General features: G+C 40.8%; 1 protein-coding gene across 5 annotated transcripts in view; it reads right to left on the bottom strand.

The window, feature by feature from the left end:
- Positions 1-16,691, bottom strand: part of ATAD2 (ATPase family AAA domain containing 2) — a 29,525-nt gene extending 12,834 nt beyond the window's left edge. For 2 of the 5 annotated variants that reach the window (XM_072034337.1, XM_072034335.1), the window contains exons 1-16: positions 16,558-16,691; positions 13,377-13,519; positions 12,558-12,604; positions 11,406-11,559; positions 10,501-10,579; positions 8,911-8,983; positions 6,646-6,756; positions 6,102-6,207; positions 5,172-5,294; positions 4,843-4,945; positions 4,507-4,622; positions 3,393-3,567; positions 2,929-3,017; positions 2,421-2,580; positions 1,471-1,561; positions 729-1,043 (exon numbers count right to left, since the gene is read on the bottom strand). In XM_072034337.1, coding sequence (XP_071890438.1) covers positions 729-1,043; positions 1,471-1,561; positions 2,421-2,580; positions 2,929-3,017; positions 3,393-3,567; positions 4,507-4,622; positions 4,843-4,945; positions 5,172-5,294; positions 6,102-6,207; positions 6,646-6,756; positions 8,911-8,983; positions 10,501-10,579; positions 11,406-11,559; positions 12,558-12,604; positions 13,377-13,519; positions 16,558-16,674 — 2,002 coding nt within the window. In that variant the 5' untranslated portion in view covers positions 16,675-16,691. Of the gene's footprint in view, positions 1-728; positions 1,044-1,470; positions 1,562-2,420; positions 2,581-2,928; positions 3,018-3,392; positions 3,568-4,506; positions 4,623-4,842; positions 4,946-5,171; positions 5,295-6,101; positions 6,208-6,645; positions 6,757-8,910; positions 8,984-10,500; positions 10,580-11,405; positions 11,560-12,557; positions 12,605-13,376; positions 13,520-15,745; positions 15,953-16,517 lie in introns of those variants that run through there. The other 3 variants (XM_072034336.1, XM_072034334.1, XM_072034338.1) reach the window with 2 other exon arrangements.
- Positions 16,692-16,770: the final 79 nt, after the last annotated feature.

The following is a 16,770-nucleotide window of genomic DNA, read 5'->3' as shown; positions in this document are numbered from 1 at the left end:
TATACGGTACGCTACTCCTGGTGATTTTTTTTCTCCCCCTTAGAATAAAGGAGATTATGAACAATTTCTGCAGTTGCTAAATAGCAAAAAAAAAACACAAAAAACAAGACCATTTCTTTCTGGAGGAGGTTCCCACAATGAAAGCACGGGGATTAAGGATGTGATGGCCACAGAATTCCATTCATCTAGTAAGTATCAATGCTAATTGATCTCACGTGCATGTGTATGGTACGATCCACAAACATTTAAATTAGGAGACTGGTTAAAAATGATGATAGCTAAAACAATATTTAGCTTAGACCAGTTATACTTGTATCCTGGTCCTGACATTCTTCAGAAAGGAATTAGAAACATTGACCTAGAAATACTTCCCCTCCAAATATCTAAGTTTTTGTTTTTTAAAGAAAAATAGGTGCCTTATACTACAAACCTCAAGTCAACCTCTACAAATGCTAATTATCTTAGCTGCCGTCAGAAGCAGGATGCTTCAGTAGAGAACGCATCGTCCTTTGCTGTGTATTGAGTCATTCAGAGCTTCCATTTGGCATTTCAGTTTCGAATCCAGAATGAAACCTATGCGTTATATTCCAGACATACCCAAAAGAAAGACATGCACATGCAAATAATAAAATTCTACCATCATTATGTCTGAAAGGTTTAAGTTGATTGCACAAACCACAAGTTTTTGCTTTAGCAGAATTATGAAGAAGTGGATGCTGTGGTTATACCTTGCTGTCGGTCCTTCTTTAGCGCAAGCTGGGCATGCGGGAAGATCTTCTGCACAACTTGTAAAATATTCTCTACTGATCTTTTAAAAAGTGGCTTGAAGATGGGTGATAGTGATTGTACGGGTGAAACCTCGATCCTGTTTGAAGCTGGAACAACCTTCTTCATAGCCATGAAAAAGTCCTTTGCTTTTATTTTAATAGAATTAACGTCTAGTTGCAATTTCTCCCTACTTGCATAAATCTGAGGATAGCATCGGCGCAGAGAGCACAGAGCAGCTTCAGTACATAGGGATTTGATATCTGCACCACAGTATCCTAACAAAACAAAAATCAAACGTTACATCAGTCAAGGCCCAGGTTTACAACATGCAACATTTAAAGAATTTGTAATGCCAAAACCAAACAGGTTAACAGGGAATTCAAAGTGCTATCACTCTGCAGGGAAGTTTCATGTTGCTCACTGCCTGATATCCTGCGCTTATGCAGCTGAAACAGACTCCTCATCAAAAACTATACTCTTGAGGAAGATGCCCCAGAACATTTAATGTTCTCAGACAACAAGAGGAACAACAACAAAGAGTAAATAGATGAAAGCATCTAACTCTGATTGCTATGAAGGCGTGCCAGCTGCCTCGTTGACTAGTTGTGCAGCAAGGCACAAGAGCTTGGGTACTGCCTGGTACAAGCTAAGGTTCTTTACAACTCGGTCACAAGCAAGAATCCATTTTGGTTTCAGTCTTACCAATGCATTTCTCAGCTAGTTCATCAAGCAACACGTCCGGTGGCTTAGGGGTCCAGTCACGAGTATGAATCTTGAAAATTTCTTTTCTAGCCTGGAAGCAAAATCATTGCATTTTAGCTTGTCCCAAGTTTTCCTTAAAAATACCAACAAGAAACAAACAAACAAAAAAGCAAACAAACAAACAAACAAAAAACAGTCCTCCCTCAAAACCCCTCATCTATTAATACGCTTTTCTTACTTGGTCAACTTTCAAGTATTTTACAGTTATTTAATATACACTCTGCATTTTCAACCAGGCAATTGAACATTTCTTACTTGTTACACTGAACCATAGGTTCTAGGAACCTACAATGAAAGAAAAGGCATTTATAGCTTCAATAACAAGTTTCCAAACTACGAGACCTAATGACCCAGAGGAAAATACTGTAATGAAAAATTTATCCAGAAACATTTTTTGTTGTCCAAAAAGCTTCTCTAAAACTTAGCAAGCTTTCATTGTGACAGTCTCATTACTTCATCACATTTGCTTTTCAGGCAGTAAATTCACAGAATGCACTTCTGGCACGATGTTTCAAATTGCTACAATTACTATAAAGAAAATAATTGTGACTCAAACTACTACCACTGATCCGGGGCACAATCAAATGCAAACACGTCCCCTATTCATTCATAAGTGAAGGACTGAGACCAAAAACACAACTTCATGATGAAAGCGCCCAAGTGGACTAAATAATTAAGCAAACAGGTACAACCTTGGGAATGAAAGGTTTGATTATAGAACTAACTACTTGGTGGTATCATCCTCACCATATATATCCAGTACCAGATTTGCCCTCCACGGAACAACGCAGTGTCTCCGCATATCACTCTCTTGTTCAAGTTGTCAGGTTTTTTTTCCTATAAAGTTGGACTTTGCCATGGTAGCACTAACGTTGAATTTAAGTTCTCACCTCTTTATTTGGCAAATTGAAGAGGAACTCTCTGTCAAAGCGTCCTGGTCTTCGTAAAGCAGGATCTATAGAATCCAGTCTGTTGGTAGCTCCAATTACCACAATCTCCCCTCTGTTATCTATGCCATCCATAAGCGTCAGAAGAGTTGAAACAATGGAACTAATAGAAATATATAATTTTTACTTACTGGTTCAGTAAATTTTGTTACATTCCACATGACTTTCTTCCATGAGTAGTCAAAAAGGAGAAGCTTTAAGGACAAGACTCATTTTAAGGCATAAAAAATAGAAGTTAACACAGACCACATGCTGATACCAGGCTTAGTAAATTGGTTTCAGCTATCGTTTAAAATCACCTGTTTTGGCATTGAGTTACAAGTTTTCAGGATAAATGAACGTGTAAATTAACACATTCACAGTACATTAAACAGGTCATCATCTTTTTTTTTTTTTTTTTTAACTTCCCCAAAGATCAAGCAGATTTTATGTAGGTGCAAAACTGTAATACCTATAAATGTGGTCTTGTTTACTGGAGCGCACAGGAGCAAGACCATCTATCTCGTCAAAGAAAATAATTGAAGGTCGCATCTGATAGGCCTAGCATGAAAACACAGAGTAAAACAGCATTATTTAAAGGAAAAATGCACAAAAACATCATGGTTGGAATGTCATCTAAACTAGATTTTTCCCTTTAGCCTCTGGGACCTCTACTGATACAGCTACTGGAGTATCTGGCATGACTAACAGAAGACAGCAGTCTGTGTCAACCCACTGTATCCGGGTGACAGGAAGCAAATCGTTCCAGTAGTTCTTACAGCTGACATTCACAGCAGAAACACTGGCATTTCCATTTCAGTGGGGAAAAAAAAAACTAACAAAATACAAAAAAAGAGCAAGTTCTACTTAAAAACGTTGACCACAGAAAATTATGTTTTCAACTCTGACAGAATACACTGCACATTTCAACCTTACCTGTTCAAATAACACACGAAGTTGGCGTTCTGATTCCCCCACGTATTTTCTCATGCAGTCCGAAGCATTTCTCATAAAAAATGATATTTTTCTGTCACATCGGCTATATTCACTGGCAAGTGCACGAGCAACTAGTGTTTTCCCTGTTCCTGGGGGGCCATGAAAAAGACAGCCTCTGCAATAAAAAAGATCCAGATAGGAAAAAAAACATCATGAATACCTCCTACAACCATCGTCTCTAGAACAAACGTCTTTCCTAACCAAAACACAGCATGTACAAGACAGCAGTAATAGCTGAAGCGTGGGTAGAGTCAGAACAGATAGAAGTTCTGCGTTTTTATGTTTCACAAGAAAATTCATTTTTTTCACCCAAAGAAATGAGTAAGGGGGTAACTCAAGTGTATAAAACCTTCAAAAGAGAGCATACTGTCCCAGAAGGACACTTCCAAAACTGCTGACAAACAGGGTGATTACAGCAAACTGGAGCCAAACGGGCAAACTTCAGCACAGAATCTGAGAATGGGCTGAATGGTGAATCACCAGTTCATTCTTCAGCGATAAACTGCGTATTCTTGCTTTCACAATATGCAGAATCTGATAGTAAAGCATTTAATGCTCCTCTCAAAAGCATTAAGTTACTGGGTTTGGTCTCTCAGACCATCTATTGCTGATGGCAAGTGAGGAAGCCTAAAGCTGGAAGGAAAAGTGATGCCTTAGCACTCAAAGGAAAAAAAAAAAAAAGCATAAGTAGGAAGGAAAAACAACGGGGCTTCCAGGCAACGTATTACAATTGACTTCCACTAGATAATCCCTTCTTGCTTACAAACTAATCAAGCTGACTTGCACATAAAACTGAGAACAAAACCACTCCAACCCAACTAACCCAACTTTTTAAAAACACCAGATGGTAAAACTTAAAATTTTAAGACGTTGCTTATATTTTTAACCTACAAATATTCTGGAGTCTATCCATTTTTAAGAAACCACTTTTTGCTACTACTAAAACAAGCGTTCACCGTTGCCAAAAATGTTGAAGCATGGAAGCATATTGATACCTTAATTGAACTTTCTCCTGAAAACAGCTGACTTACGATTTACCACTTTAATGAGTTACCTTGGGGGCTGAATATTGAACCGCTGAAAAACTTCTGGATACAGGAGGGGGAAAATCACCATCTCTTTCAAAGCTGTGATGTGTTCGGAAAGACCACCCACGTTCTCAAATCCAATCTGAAGAGAAATGCAACACAACAGAGTTTGTATGTTAAAGAAAGCAGCAACCTAGATCAAGGTTTCATCAGAAATTATCTCAGCACAACGGAAACATTCTGGGCAATTTTTGAAGTTGCTTTAGAGAAAACCATCAACAAAGGTAGTTGTAGTTGGCACACTGAGATCTCCCATAATCACTGGAAACACTCGCTGACACGAGGATTAGTTTAAGACTTACCGCACTATCTATCTGCATTGCATCTCCCTGACTTCCTCCAACTTTCTTCTGATCCCTCTGAACTCTCTTTAGGTCCTGTTTCTGAAGTTTCACTCGAAAAGTCCTGATTTGAATTAAGGAGAAGTTATAAGGCTTCTTTTTCTTTAAGATGCAGCTCGAAGATTTGTTTTTCATAGTAATGCCAAGCAAATGTAGAAGACATTAATTAATATATAGAAGACCTAATTAATTGACATAAACTTACACAGTTAAATTTAGATAAACTTAAACATGGCTAAATATTCATTTGAAGGAGATTCATCCCTCCCCTATTCTCTAACGACAGCAACCTTATTGGAGATGTGCTCTCGCTGTCCTCACTGCTCTCACCACCTTCCTCCGTATCACATGTGCTAAGCGAGGGAGATGAGCAAGAGGGTGTAGAATCACTGATGTCATCTGCACATCTCCGTCTGCAAGCAAGCATACAAACCAGAAAGTTAAAAAGAAAATAGAGCAGATACTAAGTAACACCAAAAATTAAGAGAATTCGATCTCCAAATTTACTCTGAGATCTATTTTCCAGTCCATTGTACTCCTTAGGAATCTGATTTCAAAGGCCATGACATGATTTTCTTCGTGACAACTGTCTGCTTTCAAGAATGCTCAACAAAATATCTGGCAATCAACAGCATTCTCTATGCACTAACTGCTTACAGAATCCAAAAAGCATTTATCATTACTAAGGCAATTTATGATTTCATTTAGATCTTTTAGTGTTTAAGGTTAACTTCATATAGAAACGTTAGTTGATTCCAAACAGAAACCAGAGTCAGTATTTGAGGGAAAACTTTTTTTTTTTTTTTTAAATCTAACAAAACTTCCATAAAACCTCTCCCTTTAAATCGAATACAATTATTTTCAGTTTTAAGAAAATAATTTGTATCCTTCAAGATTAAATAGTCTGACTAAGATTTTTAAGGGGGGATTCTGGCTTCAGTTCCAGAACCAAAGAATTTCATTTACAGAAACTCAGACACTACCTCCATAATCATCTTATCAGTGACCCACAAATAGTGGATTTAAAAAAGAAACCAACTTAAAAGTATCCACCTCCTCCCCTCCAAATATTTCTTTCCTCTCTATCTCAGACTACCAAAGTACCAATCATAAACTTACTCTGTAATTACCGCTAAACTGAAAACCCTTTGAAGCATTATGCAGTAAGGAGACTGACAGCTCTATGGATAAGTAAGAGCTATCACTAGCCATACACCAACCTGGCACGTCTTCTAGATTTTTGTGACCCAGCATTTTCAAGTGACTCTTTCTGTCTGACAGAACGGGGCTGGCCCGAGTTAGTCCTCTCTCGATCTCTTTGTCTTACTGAAAGGAAAGAATTTAGAATAATGATACAGATACATTTAAGAGAGGAGGATATCAAAAGAAAGAAAATGACACGTGTTTCACTCATCCCTAATGCCAGAAGAATTTTTAACTGTTTTTGCTTTTCATCAGTGCATGGTACAAGTGGAAAACTACACCCTTTTTAAAGGAGAACTGAAAAACACAAGAGCAAGACTATTAAGTGTGATTAATTACTGTTATATCAAGGATACATAGCACTAAGTACGCCAAACAGCAAAGAAATACAATGTGCACAGGACACACGTGTCTGCTAAAAACAATGAAGTTCACATGCAGAATGAAGGTACAGAACTGAAATAGAACTGTGTGCGCAAACACGTGTATTTGCATTCAAAAAGTTTATCTCGCTTATGTGCAAGAAATAAGGTTTTAAGAGAAACTGTGTGTTCAACCTACTTTCCGTAGTAGCTTGGTAGCGGTCAACAGGTTTCCTCTGTCGACGGTTGTAACGCCTTGGAACATCTTCACCATCATTTTCTTTGTTCTCACTTCCTCCTGATGTTTGTACTGTACCACAAAATGACACTGAACCGTTAAGTACTTTTGCAAATTATATGAAATCCAAAAGGCATTACACAGATGCCTGTAAGTTTTATTATTATCATTATTTGAATGACACAGTGGATCCTGCAAAACCTTAAGATGAATTTATGCAAGTCACGTTTCAGAAATCACAAATCCTAGCAGATGAGCATGCATCTAGACATTGTCGTGTCCTCTCTGAAACTGCTGATGGACTTGTCGTCAGCCTCAGTGTTTCACAACAGGCAAAATTCTGTCATATTGCTTAGCTAAGATGCAGATCTTCTGAAAACAGCTATTTCAGAAAGTCACTTCTTAGTTTGAGAAAGTATTTAATGGAAAAGGTTTTAATAATCTGGAGTGCTAAGACTAAGCGTAGTGATCTAAGTCCAAGTCTAGCTCTGCCACAAATTCTGTGAGCAATAATGGGCCAGACACAGGCTTGAAGCTCACCAATGAGAAAACAATGCCAAATGCACATAAGCTTAGGCCATGAGCTTCTGTCAAGTAACCTGAAGTTGTTTCATGAAAGATGGTAAAAAACACAAGAACCAGAGTGCAATTATCTGCTGGGTTCTGCTGAATATCCTCTCACGTTAACAGCAGGACACCGAGGAAGGAACGCACATACTCTGTTCACCTACCTGTTTGCCAAAAGGACTTTTTTTTTTTTTCTTGGAAAGCACTGCCCTCTTTGGCTTTTATTTTTTAACCCCAAAGGTTGCATTGCTTTCCAAATGCAAGGCAGGTGCCATGGGGTATACAGACAGCACACGGAAAACTAAGCGATCAGGAAATGAGTTTGTGATGACTACCATCTCCAGTCCTTGGTGTTCCAACACTTCTATCACAAAAGCATGAATTTCTCTGCTTTATTGCTCCTCTAACCCTTTCCTTTGTTCCAATAACTTCCTTTATAACAACACTGACACTCTTCTCACTCTTTTCTGGCATATTGTTCATTATAGAAGTATATCCTAGCTTTTTCCTGATTTAAAATTGTAGTTTGCACTTCGATCATCAATTAATTGCCCCGGGCTCATTTCCCATTCAACGTGCTATTTAAAATTCCTCTCTACAAGTCTCTACTGCACAGCTCCCTGAAACCCACACACTTTAACCAAGCTTCTCCCTCTAGACTGGCCCCCGCCTTGTATTCAAGCTATTCTTAGTAAGACTTTGAGCTAATGTTTTCCTAACTAAACCTCCAAAGGAGTCAACTCTGCTTCTCCCTTACTAGTCCATGGCCCAGCCATTCTTCCTCTGAAGAACTTCCCTCGGGTTCCCACCTGCCACTGTGCATCTCTCCGCTCCTCTGGGCCCCTGAAGGGAGGAGCAAAGTCTTTTCTGGGGCTCAGCCCCCTGTCACTGTCTCTCTGAGCTCCTTTGCAGGTGTGCAGGTGAGCTCTATCACATAATCTAACTCATCAGCTCATCTAATGCAACACCCTTGTCGGTCCTTAAGTACAGTCTTGCCCTGTTCTGATCTGTTTAGAAAGCTCCTACGAGGATGATCTCATTTACTGACTTAATCACAACTAACATTCTTCTTAAAAACTGTAAGTTTTCCCATCACTTCCAAGTTAATATGGCCTTTCGTGGTTTAACCTCCTTCCACAAGTCACTGAGTACCCAGATGACAGCTCCTAATTACAGGCCCTGACAGCAGCTTACGGTGACTGCCTCCTAAACACAGAAATACACAACGCTATCTTCCCTCCTGCTGAGCTTCACGCTTGGGAGGAGCTTTTCATACACATCTGGCAGCCTATCTATCTTGCTTCCTGAAAATTCTTGCTGTGCTGCTCAAAACCATGAAAACTGTCACGCTCCTGCTGTAGCGGTATCGCCGTTTCGCATGCTGAGTAATGCTGTCCATTTCTTTCCATTCCCACCTGTCTACAACCATCTGTTGCCTTTTATCTTGTAAGCAGTTTGGAAAAGTGCTGTATTTTTTTTTTTTCACCTGTTCTGAGCTCACTACAGTACAGCTCTAGAGCTCATACTAAGGCTTGTGAAGTCAATAGTAACACAGAATTTTTACAGAAGACAAATACCCAGTAGATTAGCTTGTTTCAATTGTTTAAGACAAGGCTTTTGGTTAGAACAGAGTAAAGAAAACTTAAAACCAGAACTCACCAATCTCATCTGGACTGCCAGGTCCAGTTCTTTCAAAGTCCGACTTCACACAGGTGAAGACATCAAGGTTCTCCTAATTGCAAACAGCAAGAAAGATCGGTCACAAACGTACAGCAAAACAGACGTGCACACACGTACATCCACTGATAGACACGTCTGTCTGTTGATGCTTACACAGAAACATTATCGAGGCACCCCGTATACACACAAAAAATAAATTATTGCACAAGAGGAGAGAATGGGAATATAATTGCATGCACCCACAATCAGTAACAAGAATTTCTGCTCTAAACCAGGGCTCAGTACATGCAGTGGTTAAATACTTGCCCAGATACAAAACTGAGTGCATTAGTTAATCATAGGTTAATAACCTACAGCGTGACAGAACCAAGGAAAAAGAACTACCTTGCTAGCAGACATACCAAAAGAAATCATACAGGCATGTGAGAGATGCTAATAAAAAGTACTGTGGACAATTCTGGATTAATTGCACAGCCCTGGGCAACCAGCTCTAGGTGTCCCTGCTTGAGCAGGGGAGGGTTGGACCAGGTGACCTCCAGAGGCCCCTTCTAACCTCAACCATTCTGTGATTTGAGAGAAAAAAAAAGGGAATTCAGAGCTAAACAAAAAGCTATGAAAGTAGGTTATCGGGAAGTTTTAAAATGATGTGCCTATCACTCAAAAGAACAGTAATTTAATAAAATAATGTAATTTAATAGAGCAAAACTAAAACAGAGGAAGTATGATTGCTGCATACAACTTTAACAGGGGTTCCTCTAGAGACAGGGGTTTATTTAAGCTCTCAGGCAAGGCCATCACACGAACAAATATACATAAAGTAGCCACCAGTTCATTCAGCTGGAAATTTGAAAGGCTTCAAGTTCCTGAAAACTCTGGGAGCAGTTTGCAAACAAGGAAGAATTCTAAAATGCAAGTTAGGTCAATTAAAGAAAACAGCTCCATTTGCCTGTAACAGATGATTAAAGCTACATGATACTGGAGATTCTTTGTGAGCTCTCAGGAAAAAAAAAACGTTAACAGGAATCAAAATGTGAGCGAGTGACCAACACAGGAAGCTATGCACTGCCTTTTGTTAAGCTTTCCAAGTAAGTGCGTTCCTGAGCATGAGAAATATGATTTAGGAGCTAAGGATAAAAAGCTAAACAGCTTAAACTGCCAAGCTGATGGAAAGCACCAGTCTTTTTGCATATTCAGTCCCCCAGGCAGAGCTTTTAGTAACATTTGGAGTAAAAACCCAAGTCTGAAACAGCTGTTTGTAAACAGTGTCCATTCAAAAGCAGAAGGCAATTCAGAAACTGGAGTGGAAGACATGCATTTCAGCATCTCCCCGTTATCCCACGTCTTCTGCAGAAGATGCTTCCTCCACTCTTAAAAGATATCTGGAGCAGAACCGTATCAGTAAGACATGAAGATATAACCAGGGAGCAAGACCAAATGGTAGTTTAGGCCACACTATTCTTTGGAAGGAAGTTATTTCAGTTCAATTGAAATTACAACTAAGTTACTTCCCTACGGGAAATACTCTACAAAAATGGCAAACTGACAGAGTATTTGCTCTGTCATTTGTACCTCAACGTCTTCCCAACATCTTTGGCATCTATGCATCTGCTCCATTTGATCCATTTTTTGTAGCACAACTTCCGCAGTACTAAGATACAAAGTTGACATGGAAGAGCAAAGTTAGGCATGTATGAAAAAAATAAAACAGCACACATAATCAATAAGAGATTTTAATGTGGTATGCACAAAGCAAAAGTCATTGACGCTTAGCCAAGATTTTAGACATTAACAAAAAATTAGGTCAAATCTTTATTTTTGATAGAGATTTAAGAACAAGTTTTTGAGGATTTGCAAACATACGCTGTTTTCAGGTTTATTTTCCCCTCTTACTGAGCACATTTAAAATATATATATATATTTAAATGCAGGAGGAAAATAAGAATTCTGACATCCTAATAAGATGTTATAAAAAAATTATGTCAACTTTTAATCCTACTTTAGTTGCTCTGCACAGTAGCATTAAGTCATTTTTTGTTAACCAAGGAAAGGCTGTTTGTTCTTCTCTACACGGGAATCTAAGTTTTGTGTTGTAGAAAATGATGAAATGAAAGAAAAGCAAATTCTGAAGCAGAAAACAATGTTGGCTTCAGAAACAGAAATAAACCACGGACAGAAATGCAGAATCGCTAGGACTACTTTGCTTTGACTGTATCAAACCGTCCTCAGTTTCTTAACCAAGCATTACATTCACTTTTGTGAGTATGGAACAAAAAGTTTATTAAAAATGACAGCACTTCTGACGCTAAGAAAACTGCCAAATGGGGAAAACTCAACAAATTGAACTCTCAATGCCAGGAGCAGCCATACCTCTTTGCTGTCAAAATAAAGAGCAAGTCGAGGCCAACATCATGCCATAGCGCAAAAGCTTGCTAAGAAAGATCATTTTAAGAGGTCTGCAAGAAAAGATGACTTACTTTGTTATAAGTTTGTCAAATAGAATGGATGAGTTAGTAGTAGAGTACCGACTGCGTTGGACTCTACAGCTGCGGCGCAGCTCCAAGTCCCTGTTTTCTCCATGGACTTGTCTCACAGTTTTTGCACCAGCTCTACTCCTCGATGTTCTGGTAACTGAAACGCAGAAACAAAGTATTTTGAAACAGTGAAGATGGGATTCTTCTTATTTCACCGTTGCTCTTGTAAAATGTAAACAGACAAACAAAAAAGGCACCCTGAAGTGGATTGATTTTTCTTTACATTTCAGATCAGAAGTTGTTGTCACAACCACTGCATTCCACTTATTTATCGCTCTGCACATTTAAACTGTCTACTTAAAACTGTGACCCGTAGAGAAATTTTTAAAGAGACTGAAAGCTAGCCAGACAAAAACAAACGTGCAACTTTTGTTCCATGCAGGAGGGAAATTTACTCCAGTTACTTCTGTCTTGGAAAAGTGAGAACAATCAACACCCTTCTCTAAGGTGTTTTCACTCCATTCATGTAAAACTGTATCTAACAGTGCTCAAAAACAACACTAGTACATTGCAAGCCTCTTCCTAAGAGGTGTATGTTTCATTACTCTGTTTCTGCATGCAGCACTTTCATTTCCTGCATTATGATCTAACAGCTCAAGGAGGTAAGAATCGTTCCAAGAGAAACACCCAAACACTAGGTAACTCAAACTTGTGCTTTTTAGAAAAAAGCCTGCCCATTGTTTACCATACAGCACCCTTTGGCACAGGTTTGTTGCTTGCACTGTCATTAAAAGAGCCAAGAGGACAAGGGGAAGGGAAGAGCTACACCACTGTGGTGGTAGGATCACAGCTAAGGTTTGGTTTTGTGGTTGCCAACTATAAAACTAAGTTTGAACTTACCAAGTATCAATTTACTTTGCACAATTAGAACACTTTCCTTTGTGCCTATGAAGCTGCAATTCACACTGCTCCCTGCCCAAGGAATTCATAAAATCTCCTATTTGCACCTACCTCTCTTCACAGAAAAGTCACTGATGAGTGAATTCAGCTGAGTACAAAAGGCTTTGGGGCCAAATGAAAGCGATGGAGTGACCAAGTGCCATCCTCTTCAGTAACCAGCATAAATAGGTATCCCAGGGAGTTACAGCCACTTACCTGCGTTATACTCTTTTTCTCGTTCCAATTTCGGCTTTCTCAACTGCCTACATTAAGAAAGAGGACAGGGGAGAGAAGGGAGAAAAGACTTTTTGTATTAGACCCATCAAGGATGGGAAATTTCACCAGGTTTACAAGCCAGTGCTCCATGGTATACAAAGAGAAGCCTGTAGCCTCACGGAGGATCAAGATCCCAAGTCTGTTGCGTACCATATACACGTGGTTCTGTATGTACCCCCATTTCCTAGCTTGCTCATGTTGAATTCTCAAAATTATGAGCAATAGCACCCAAGTGGAAAGGATACATGTCCTGGTTTCAGTTAGGACAGAGTTAGTTCTCCTAGTAGCGGGTAGGTTGCTATGTTTTGGTTAGGATGTGTAAAAGGATGTTTAGAAGAATTGTACATCACTTGTTTTATACACATTACTATTAGCAGTACTATCATCATCATCATTATTATTTTCCTGTCTTAATAAACTGTCTTTATCTCAACTCAAAGGCTTCACTCCCCCATCCCAGAGAGGGAGGTGGGAGGGTTGGCGAAGGGCTGTGTGGTGTTTAACCCGGCTGGCAGCTAAACCACAACAACACCTCAAAGGGGTTGGGAAAAAAACACATGTTTTTTTTTAGAAAAGCAGAAGACTTTCACTGAGAAGAGGTATTCTAGTTTTAAGGTACTGGTACCGCCATCAGCATGCTCATAGGCCTCTGCTGATTTTAGCCGGAGGTTTATCAGGCCACGACTCACTGCACATGCTTTCTCTCTTGCTTTTCAATCTACAAATCGAACAGAGATTGAACATATAGAAATACAGTACCCTGAAAAGTCTCTTCTGTTGACATTTCCCCTCAGTATCGCCATACTTCCTTCAAAGCTGGAGTCCGAACACCGCAGGATGCTTTTTCTCATTGATCTTAAACAGTGTCCGTTGAAACATTCAATACTGGTAGAAGAATAATCCTAGGGAAAGAAGGAAATAAGAATATATTTATGTGAACCACGTAGATTCAGATTAAAAAATTCTGCCTCACGCAAGTTTAATTAACCCTCCTGACTTGGTAGTGGGGCAACTAATGGCAGGCAGACACTGAAACACCGCTGTGCTCAAGAAAAACACGGGAAAAAAAAAAAAAAAAAAAAGCTTTCAAAACTAAAGCTTCCCTCTCCCCACCATTTTCTTGTGGATAACTTAAGCTTAATATCCTTGGCAAAAAGATATTGCAGCAAAACCTTTCACATAAACTTAGTGCTTCGTGAAAAACAACAACAAAATACTTAAATTCAATTGGAATTTTTTTTCAATAAATTCAATTGGAATTTAAATTCAAAACTTTAAATTCAATTCAATTTAAATTAAAAAAAATAAACTAATTAATTTAAATTAAAAAAATTAAATTCAATTGACTGTTCAGAGGAACAGTCAAGCTTGACATTATACATCCTAGAATTAAAATCTAGTTAAGAGTTTTTCTCCCATCTCCAGACCTTGCTAAAGATGCTTATTAGGAGCTCTGTCAAAAAAAGTCAGGCTTGTTATACCAAAGCTTTGAACCCTTCTTACTGCCCTTGACATTCTTCACATTGCTGCTACAAGGGTGAGTACTATCATTTCTAGTACGGGAGGGAAGCTGTGATATCCTTGAGCGGGGACTCGTTCTGTTTACAAAATCAAGTTTCAGTAAGAGTACCTCAGACCAAATTTCACTCAAAAGCCAGAAAATAGACAAGATTCTTCTGCTTCTCAGCACCAACTTTACTAAGAGCTTAGTGTTTGCTCAAGGTAATGGCAAAGGCATGAAGAAGTTATAGGAGGGCACTGGTAAGGGCACGTGGGAGAACGCTTTTCTTCCTCCTGTTCTCCGTGCTGATAGAGAGGGGCCTCACGAGATGCTTGCCCTAGCACGAGTTTGAATCCAGGCACCTGAAACAACTCTTGAAGACATTTTTTGTTCCCTAGATCCAGCAGAAATGAAACAAGACCTAAAGCTTGATGAGACCAGCCTGGTCTGTCACGGTGATGTTTAACGGTTTTCCTCTGGGAGGCTTAAGAAAGAAAAGAGTGGAATAACTCGGGACACCTCTGTACACATAGTTACGCATTTATTTGATGACTTCTCTGCAACAAGCACAGTGCCGTGTACTCGTGTTATTCTTTATCAGCTCTTCTTTTATCTTCACCTTGTCTCAAACAAGGGCACAGCCAGGAACAACGGACCAGGAACCCTGATCATCCTCTGGCTCCTATGAAAGCATCCCAAGTCAGTGAGACAGCAGACGCTGAGAAGCACTACGTTACCTGCAGCAGGCTGCCAGCAGGGCAGAACTGGCTCGTATCAGTCATACAAGGCTGAAAAAACGCACTCAAGAAGTGAAATTCAGCAGAAGCAAGTGGCTAAACCAGAACAAGGAAACTGCAGGAAGGAATTTTGTAGTAGTTTGAAAGTTATTTTCCTCCTACTACGGGAAGTGATCAACAATCGCTTCTAAGAAGTTAGCTGTCGGGTGTCTCTAAGGAAGTAAGCAGATGCTCAAGTGCCAGCCAAACAGGTAAGTGTGTTTAGGCTACGAGCTCTGGTGTCAAGTCCCTACGCAGATGACTCAGGAAGGCTCAGCAGAGAAAAGGGCCACTTCCCACTTTCCCCAAACAAAAAGGGAACTCTGGAGCACACGGGTGTCAAGTACAGGTCACAACAAAACGACCTGGTTCAGCCTGAGGAATTACAGCGGGGTTGTAAAGCTGCAGACAAACAGCCTCCAGAGGGACAGCAGCCTCTTACGGTCTGCCACAGGACTCCTTGGGACTGGAAACTTGGGAGAAGACGAAGCCATCAGACTCCAGTTTCCCTGAGACTTTCTGCTGCATGCTCCTTAATCTAGATGGATGAAATATGCCAAATAACTGGAGGTAAACGGCTTGCTGATATTGGGGAAGCTGCAAAAGCTGCTATTGCCATGTCTTTGCGCACCAGAAAGTTAGGGAAGAGACATTAGGATGTGAACATGCAGCTAGGAGCAGGATCCCCATCTCTGTCATCTAGGGCACTTCTACATGTCTCCGCTATTTGAGTGCTCCAGCAAAGCCTGGCGGTCCTACAAACGAAACAGGAGTGACACTGTGCCTTGAAGCATGGGAAAGTTCTGCAAAGAGGTGAGAAAACACAAAGAAAGAAACCAAACCAAACACACCTTACAACCTGTTTCATGAGAAGGAACATTTCCTTTCGCTTCAGTGAAAACTTTACACTTAACTTCCTCATTCCTGCTCCCACAACGAAAGCGGGCCGGCTGTTTGCCCTGCCTGCCTTTGCACAGCTTTCCCTCACGTGCCTCGTGCAGCTCAAGTCCTTGCAGGCTTTGACAACCGCTTCTCATGCACATTGCAACGGCAAAGTGGAGATATTGAAGCAGCTTCTAGCGCCTGCTTGCAAAGAGAAGACACACCAAGGGCTGCTTCCTGCTTAGTTCAGTAGACTTAAATGAGAAGGGGGAAGAGAAAAAGCAAAACAAAACCCCAGCCTGAACCTAAACAGCCGAGAACGCTGAGCTTGGCGGCGCAGAGAGCTGAAAGCATCGCTTTGAGGCAGGGCTCACCCTGAGAGCTGTAAGGTGGTTTGAGGTGGTTCTGCTCTGCCTTTGGGAAGAGCAGAGCTTTACCTCTAGCTAGCTGTGTGTACAGCAGCCAACTCCTCCAGGTGATGCTGAGCGGGGACGGGAGCAGCAAGACGGAGCTGGAAATGGTGTGGATGAAATACCAGACACACAAATCGTCCCTAAGAGCAAATCAGGGTTTTCCCTAACACCAGCAAACCCTTGAAGGAAGTCGTAACCACATTACACCCCCTAACTAACGGTTGTTTTCCCTTCAGCACTAATTAACCCTGATTTTTAGCCTTGCTCTCCGAGCCCCCTCAGCACCCCCCGCGTGGCCGCCTGAGGGGGGGGAGGTTGGTGAACGAACCCCGCCCGGGCTCGCTCGGAGGGAACCCTTCAGAACTCACGGCCGGGGCTGCTCTCTGCCTGCTCGTCCTCCTGCCGCCGGGCTGCAGCGAGAGGAACTCGGAGCTCGAGTCCATGGCGGCCAGGGACTGCCGGCAGCTGCGCCTCAGCACCACCATGGCGGCGCCGCACAGCGCTGCAGATCCCTCCGCCTCACACGGAGCCCTCCATCTCCTTCCTCCCCTTTCTTCCCTCCTCGCCGCAGGTTTCCCTCT

Source organism: Anas platyrhynchos, chromosome 2, assembly GCF_047663525.1.
Source record: "Anas platyrhynchos isolate ZD024472 breed Pekin duck chromosome 2, IASCAAS_PekinDuck_T2T, whole genome shotgun sequence".
Taxonomy (NCBI): domain Eukaryota; kingdom Metazoa; phylum Chordata; class Aves; order Anseriformes; family Anatidae; genus Anas; species Anas platyrhynchos.
The sequence above is the reverse complement of the archived record's forward strand: the minus strand, read 5'-3'. Positions and strand labels throughout refer to the sequence as shown.